The sequence below is a fragment of the Asparagus officinalis genome, chromosome 8, assembly GCF_001876935.1.
Source record: "Asparagus officinalis chromosome 8, Aspof.V1, whole genome shotgun sequence".
NCBI classification, from domain to species: Eukaryota; Viridiplantae; Streptophyta; class Magnoliopsida; order Asparagales; family Asparagaceae; genus Asparagus; species Asparagus officinalis.
The window spans coordinates 33,888,585-33,897,037 of NC_033801.1; the positions used below are offsets into that span (position 1 = coordinate 33,888,585).

The window sequence follows — 8,453 nt, forward strand, 5'->3', positions numbered from 1 at the left end:
AGAGACTTAAATGACTACAACTAGTGCACCTAGTTAGTGCTGTAGTTGTGGGCTGTTATGGTGGATACTATAGATTTTTGTAATTTTTGATGTGTTCTTTGACGTGGAGCTTTTGCATGATAATCAAGATTGAGAAAGCTTATTTTTCATATTTTGTTCGGATCAAGGCTTCTTATGGCTTATTTTTCATATCATATGAACAAAATTGTCTTTGATGAAGCTGAAGGAGAGGGTATCCTGCTGATGATAAATAATCAGATGAACAATGAATCGACAATCTGTTTAATCAGTATAGATAATGTCAACATTATCAAGTTTGTGAGCCACACCCTAAGGCATTTGTGTAGTATGATTAACATTGTATCTGATAAATTCAGGGAGAGAAAATCCTGGTGATGATGTATAATGAGATGAACAAATAATTGACAATCTGTTCAAGTATAAATGAAACAACATCAAGCATTTGTGAGCATGTCTTAAGTTGACATTTTGCTAACACAGCAACTGCCAAGCAAATTATTGAAGATTTTAACCTATATTGCACCAAATTTGGAAACATGCTACTGAGCTTCTAAATTATCATCTTACGGTCCTCGAAACATTGAGATTGGAGATGAGGCAAATCAATATATGTATTTAGTGCAGAGTTTCAGAACATCTATTTTATGCATGACATTCACAAAATGCTCTTTTTTTTGCCAGTAGTCATTTTTAGGCTTTTACTTTAACTGAAGCATGAACTTTACTAGGCTGATGTGATCAATAGAATTCTGTTTTCTCCTGGTTTATACACATGTTCTACTTCTTGATAAGCTCCTCATCTTTTGTGCTTATTTTGTTGATATTATCATTGAACATGGTCTGATTTGTTTTAGGATCGCGAAGAAATGTAATATTATTTTCTTCTCTATAATGTGCACCAATGTGTTCCCCAGCAGTTAACACCTTTAATTGTGGGGGGCTGTGAGGCTAGTAAGGATCTTGGTTCCTGTTATTCCACTTGAATTGTTCCTAATGCTCTTTTAATCAGTTTTAATCACAAAGGTACTTCTAGTCAGATATGACTTCCACTTCTTCACAGCAAGGAGAATGGTCATCACCTCCTTATATTAAGAACATAAATTTCTTAGCTCCCAGCATTTTTATTGCCCTTATGTCATTTGATTTTTTTTCTTAAACAAATGACTTTCAGAGTTTATGAAGTTAATCTTTTTCTTTTAACACAATATGAGTGTTTTCACTAGGACAAGTGCATCTTCTGCATTGTTGTAGCAGTCTTTTTCCAAAAGCAATGGGTTTTTGCTTATTATTGCACTATGCCTTTAGATATATATAATAACTAAAAGTTGTAAAATATATTTTAAGTTTTGCTATAATTTTCTTTTCTCAGTACCATTTAACTTGTATTATGCAGTCCTGATACACGGCACATATTTGTGGATGTAGGACTGGGCTTCCATGTGGAATTTACTTGGTCAGAGGCACTGGAATTTATATCTATAAGGGAAGCTAGGTTGGCAAGGTATTTCTGTAGCTTCCTCCTTTTTTCCCCCTTTGAGTTCATTTTGTTTCTTTAATTGCTGGCACCTCTATTATGTCGCCACTATATGATGATCATGACTATTCACTATTTGATTCTTAGGATCAGATATTACACTACATCAAGAGTAACGTTGAAGTTATCTTTTTGACCATGTTCAAAGAGTTTCAACGTCATACCTGTGCTGTTTATCTCTCATTGGGAGGAAATCTTAGTGGTAACTGGACCCCTTACTAATCTGAGAGGTTGTTCAGTTTTTTATTTATTGACTTAGTTTGGGCAATTAATTGGCTTTCCCACTATATAGTGAAGGTTACATGTATTTCTGCCTTGCCTTTTTTTAAGCAAAGTCCTCTAGCCAAGTTGATGAGAGAACCCTTACTGTATATTCCTGTTGCTGTGTTTTGTTCATATTATATTGTCAAATGATTTAACTGCATGGAACCTACATGACCGTGCCCCTGTCCACCCTCAACCAGTCTGTTTCTACCCACAGCCAACCCTGTCCACCCTCCAACCCCAATCCTTTCCCTCTCAAACATTTTCTCCTCCATTTTGGCATTCATGGACGTCATGCCTGTGTTCTGTGGCACATGAAATGAAATATATCCACAGCTTCTCATCAGTACCCAACATCCACAGAGCTTCTTCTCTCATCTTGTGTAGATGTGGTCGATAGGGATACATCATAAATTTATCTTGTATCTTTTTGTATTGTTACCTTTTGCCCCTCTTATTATTCACTTTATTCAATTATGTCCTTAAGTGCTTCTAACAGTGTGCTTGTTATATGTGGCAGACAAATAGAGGAGTACACACATCTTATTGCAAATATCAAAGCACAAATCAAATTGGTATGGGCTGTACTTATTGTATGTAGCATACTACATTTCTACTAGCTTTCCTTCCATTTCATTATAACATTTTATGTGGAATATTTCTTTTTGGTCCCAAATCATGGGACCATAGCATGGGACAGATGACAATCATGACATGGAATTAATTGTCCTCTTTTCAGTTCCAAGGTGGACAAATGAACAAATATGTAGGAGGGAAGTTAAGGAATAATAAAAAGCATGAGCAGTTACTCTCCTATAATCCTTCTCTTTCCATTCATTGCCTCTCTCTCCGCTCCTGTGAAACTCAACCATCTTCTCATCCATTTTCGAGTGATTTTTTTTGTGAAATATCCCATTGGAATACGATTGTTTATCGAGAACTATTGATTTTAGTGGAAATTTGACAGATGTAGATGTTGCAGAATCATTGTATATCTGATGTTGAGGTCTTTGAAGTTGGGTCAAGCTCTTTCAATGGAGAGCCTCCGTTTGGAGTTACGGATGAATGGTTGAAGCTTCTATAAATGAGTAAATATGTTGGTTTTGGATTCGATTTGGAAGTTGAAAATCGTAAAAGAAGCGATTTTTTCTTCTTCTTCTGTGATGTTGGAAAGAGAGAGATTGCCGAGGGGAGGGTGCGGGGGTGATGAATGATGCAAAGGACGAAGGCCAACATTAGGATGGGTGGCAGCAGTGGCAACCGGTTGAAGGACGGCCATGGATTTGGGGGAAATGGTGCATTGTCCGTTGATAAAAGGTAGAAATACCTTTCGTGACAAAAATACCCTCCTATTATTATTAAGTATAGCATTAGTGGTGCTAGCGTGTAGAGACACATCAGCAGCCACCTCACCAGTCCCATAGAACTGTCCCATTTTCAGGTCCTCCTTGAAGCACATGGATTTGAACCATTTGATTGTATGTGCTACTCATCCACAACATTCAATAACCTTCTAATATTGCAGTTTAGCTGTAATGTTATAATTTTTTTAAAGATAGAAAAGGGTCCCTGTTGAATCAATAAACTCATAGACGGACATTTGTTGAAATTTATTTGTATTGTTGGAACCGAAAGCTGATAACATAAACAGAACTCTTTACTGCATATGTTACATGGTCAGGTTGACCAAGTTATGGACCCTAGATTGTTTAAGATGATTATAGGTCTATAATGTCATAAAATAAAATAAATATTAAGACGGATTATCAATATGTCCGGAGTATTAAATTGAGATTGGTGTTAGGTTTGATATGCCAGATGCTATCGAGGTCCGCTTCTGCAGTTACAACCCAAAGATCGCTGGTGAATGGGAAATAAATATGAGTAAATGACCAACTCAATGATTGTAGTTTAAAAAACATTGAATTAGTTATTCAAATTTCAAACAAATCATGATCAACGTAAAACCTGATATTAGCCTTTAGACAAATCATTTTATGGATAGTAGCTGTTATTTGTAGGGCATCCAACTGAATGAGACATAGGTGTACTCTGTTAACCAAGGTACTCATTGTGGTCATAGTTTTAACATTCCCTACCAGTTCCATATATCGTGTACCTTATTTTCAATTATTTATCAACATCTGTTTCAAATTTATATTCATCAATCGTCATGTTAACTAAAAGTGGATGTCAATTTCCATGTTATATTGAGATAGAATAGGAACTCTACCCGATATTTAAATATGTTTTACCTTTCTGTTGATTTCAGTGTTTCCATGCTTTGTTTTTTGTGTGTGCTTGTTATCTGCTGTTGTGTCAGGTATTTCCTTGAAGAAATTCCAGTCCAGTGAGCCTGCTAATTCCACTAAGAAGAACTATCGATAACTTGTTCTCGGCATTGCTTTATCTTTGGGTATCTGTCATTTCTCGTCTACATGAAAGTCACCCTTAAATTTAAGAAGCCCTGCCTTTCTTATTCACGAAATTGTCAGTTGAGATGACTCAAAATAAATCTACTTTTCTCCTCCTCATAGAAGAGATGTCCTCATATAAGAGATGTGCTCCTCTGCCACCGCCGATTCTTGCAAGGAATCGTTCTGGATCAATCAGTTAGGACTAGGCCTACGTAATTATATATGGTTCATCCAAATCAAATCTGATTGAATAAATTCCATTTGGAATTCTGAATCTTGAGGTTTAAGTAGTTCAGATTCCTCCCCATCAATCTGTTAAAAGGATGCTAAATCAAAGGCTAAGATGGGAGCAACATTGAAAATTTTCGTATGAATTTGTTTCCAGTATAAACTACATTATCTTTTAGCCGGTTCATTGCAGGTTTCGCGTTGTTATCTACAGTGTAATCATAATTGCTTATAATATGGCCAGTCATGTATCTTATTATCAATCATATGAACAAAATTTTCAGGTTTGCGAGGGTATCAGGGAGTTGCTTCAGTTACCAGCTGAGTGATGTTTATTACTTGCTCTGCTGACAGCAGCTCGATTTTATTTCCTGCTCCCCAAGTTGATATCTCTGGAACCTAAAGAAGCCATTGATGTAGGTTGGACAGATGCCTGGTGCCTTTTTTTTTACAAAACAAGTTTCACTGAGCTTAAATTACTGAAGTCATCTGCGTCTGAAACACCATTTGATCATGCCGGCCTATCTGTGTTTTCCTTTAGCACAATTATAATCTATTACATTTTTTTCTTCTCTGCTTGGCGTATAAATTTTTCTGTGGAGCTATTTCATATTTGTATCCTACTTATTTTCTGGTTTAGATTCCAGCACACAAGCATGTAAAGCATTGTCTATAATTTCAGATTGGCAGGGCTAGATCTTGAAGTTCATATAATAACAGTGAGATTTATATGTTGTAATCTGATTATTGTTTTCTCCTCTCTTATTTGTTTATTTTTTTTTTTCTCTCTAGGTCAACTGTTGCATATAATTATTCCGCTGTTCTGTTGAAAACTGAAGATATGCTATATTAATCCTAAGCCACAACCGTCCGTGTCGTAATCTAGGCGAAAGTCTCGCGACTGTCAGACGGTCGCCCAAAATTTAATTGGGCTAGCTTTGGGTCTAGCGTTGGGTTTGGGTTCGGGATTGCGCTTGGGTTTAGTTGGGGTACGTGTCACTCAAACAAAGGGGGTGAAAGCCACTGTCGTTTTGATTTGCTCCCCCGGTAGATAAGTACCAACGTCCGTGGCAATTTTTTATGAAACAATGATAGGGACACACCCTCTACCATACTCTCAATCATACCATCTCTCTTGCTACAGTACACGAGATTCACATGAGATTTTAATTTTTAAAATCTCATATGGGCTCCGTGCACTGTAGCAAGAGAGGTGGTGTGATTGGGAGTATGGTAGAGGGTGTGCCCCTAGTGCCTCTCTTTTTTATGAGAGCAAAGCTTGATTAGACTTGTAAATCTTTTTATAATTGTGGCCAGTCAAGCTCCATCCTCGTCATTAGCAATGTCATAGAGCATGTATTTACTATCAGAAAGTTCTAGGTGTTAGATGTTAGAAGTGCTAGAAGTACAAAAGATGTAACACCTAAAATTATGAAGCAGGAGATAATGAAAGTAATGCTTTTATTTGTTTCACATATTTTTTTTTTAACTAGTAAAAAAAGTACTTACTCATCATCCATTTTTTGTCATTTGGATTTAGATAGCAATGAAAAATCATTAGGAATTAACCAATTAAGGAAATATTAATAAAAAATATTATTTCTTTCCCAAACTTATCCACATTTCAGTTGCTTCTGAGTTTTGAGGGGAAGAAAAAAAATTCGAGAACATGGATGATCGGTAGGAGTCACATTATCGCTAGTATGTATGATCTACAGATCAGTGTAGATCATTTTTTTGCTTTGTTCGAGATTTATAATCCTGACACCAATACTTTCTTCACCAAGAACGGGGAACTTGGACTGCCATTACATGAGATGATGAAGGTATCGGGACTGCCTATGGGTGATGTTCCATATCAAGAATTCTTCCCAACGGTCAGTCAGTTAAACAGGATGAAGGATCGGTCGATCGTGACTTACGATGCTTTATGGGAGCTGACATGTCATTATCATATAGCTATGGCCGAAATGGAGACTAAAGCTAATAAGAGATCTCCTCAGATCAGCTTGAAGCAATTCGCGGATTATCTGTTTAAGAATCTTGAGAGTCGTTCTGACGCCGTGTGTGAACTATCTCCCTTGACTCCGAATGAGATCAACCGATTGTTGGAGAGAACAAATGCACAGTCCTACACCTCTCGTTCAAAAGACGGCTTTCCTCACGGGACCAAGTTTCGTTCTTATCTGTGGTAAGTTGGTGTTAAGATCAACCCAACCACTCCACTAGCTGGCTTTTTGGCCATATAGCTGAAGAAGTGTGTCGTCCCCCATCAACCTTCTGATGCAATACCGATTGAAGTGTTATATCCGGCTGCTCAATTAGCCACAAGTCGTAGGTTGTCCTTGCTTCCTACAATGGTAGCTGATATCCATAGTGGATTACGACAATTGGCTCTCGTGTTCACTCAAGAGGGGAAGAAGCCCTCCGCTGGGATATCCATACCGAAGCTGGAATTACCATACACTTATTTGATGACCTAGTTGGTACTTTACCGACCAGATTTGTTGCAGGCTCCTGTGACGGTGGATCCAAGCCTTCCTCTACTGCAGACTCTTGAAGGTTGTAAGTGGGTCAAACATCGGTGGCTGGATATATCTAGGCAATTTAAAGTCCATAAATATTGGGAGTTCTTTCCTTGTTTCCCTTAATTCTCCAGGACTTACAATATGACTTTATTGGATACTGAAGAACCAAGGCAGAACCGCACGGTTTTGGACGTCGGCTGCTTCAGATGGCTGATGAACATTCGACATGGTTATCTGGTATTTAGAGTAAAGGATGTCTGTCGTATCGAGCCTTATTTCCTATGCCGGTTTGTCCGTCAATTCGGCTATGATCAACTATACATCGGCAACCCGAACCGTCAACTTGGAGTTCGAGGTGGACTTATAGATGGGGCAAGAGCCTGGTTTTGGAGCATCGCCGGTTGCACGAATGCTGAGTTTGATCTCCCTTTGGAGACGCCTCCTCTGCAGATGACCTTTCTTTACTGTAAGTAGTTGATAGCTGCTAATGCCGTCACTCAAAAGAGGAGAATATCAGAATTAGAGGAAGAAATAGCCTCTCAGCATGCAACAGAAATAGTTCATGAAACTGTGCTTTCAAATAGAGGGAAAGAATCGCTGAGTCTTCCAAAAAGGCGAAAGAACCTGCCCACCCAGCTGATAGTGAAGAAGAGTTTGAGACTGATGAGACCGAAACTTCTAAGGAGGCGGATGAGACTCGATCGAGTTCTAAAGGAACAGAAGAATAGGTTGGATAGAAAAATGAAGAAGAAACGACCGGTCTCCCCGATTCTTTTTTTGAAAGAGGATATGTAAATCCTTCCGTTGCTCGCAGGGCTCACCATGCTGATCTAGCTCAACCACAAGACGCTTCGAAAAGACAAAAAGAGAGGGTCGTTATGACATATCCCAATCGGATGACGGTAGAAGTTCTTAGTGGAGAGGAAGAGGAAGACGAAGATACAATGCCTCTCGCTCATAGGCAAAGATCTCAGTCCTCAACTCAAGCTCAAGCTCAAATTCCTCCAAGAACGGAATTACGTATCAAGCATCACCATGAAAGATCTGGGATTCGAGATCAAGCGCGTCCACTAAAAAGAAGGAAGAAGATCGCATCTCGACCACATATTCCTCGTCCTGCTTTAGAGGAAATATCTGCCCACAGTGTTCACTCAAATAAAGAAGGTAACGATTCATCCTTATTTTCATTTCAATATTATCATATTTCTTAATACTTGAATTTATCTTGCACTCAATTTTCGTAGGGAGTCAAGAAGAATGAGAATTTCAGGCTGACGTTGCTTCTCCCGGCGGTATGAAAACTGAGGAACCCAGCTTCATTCAACAAATGCATGACGTGCTTAATGACAAAACTGCTGGTGTTCAAACAACTTCTGACGTTGATCCATCAGCTCCAAGCATAGGTATGAGTATTTCTCTATTTGGAGGGCAATTCCCAAAGATGAATGAGTCGGAATGCGT

At 38.3% G+C, this 8,453-nt stretch overlaps 1 protein-coding gene across 7 annotated transcripts in view; it reads left to right on the forward strand.

Annotated features, from left to right (window-relative positions):
• The window catches only part of LOC109819777 (protein UXT homolog), a 10,253-nt gene extending 5,031 nt beyond the window's left edge, over window positions 1-5,222 (forward strand). The window contains exons 3-7 of one of the 7 annotated variants that reach the window (XR_002241623.1): window positions 1,415-1,522; window positions 2,340-2,394; window positions 2,559-2,623; window positions 2,787-3,136; window positions 4,749-5,222. Coding sequence is in view for 4 of the 7 variants with exons in the window: in XM_020385657.1 (XP_020241246.1) it covers window positions 1,415-1,522; window positions 2,340-2,394; window positions 4,749-4,793 (208 nt within the window). In the remaining 3 variants the exon portion in view is untranslated. Of the gene's footprint in view, window positions 1-1,414; window positions 1,523-1,642; window positions 1,758-2,339; window positions 2,395-2,558; window positions 2,624-2,786; window positions 3,137-4,748 lie in introns of those variants that run through there. The other 6 variants (XR_002241625.1, XR_002241624.1, XM_020385657.1 and 3 more) reach the window with 6 other exon arrangements.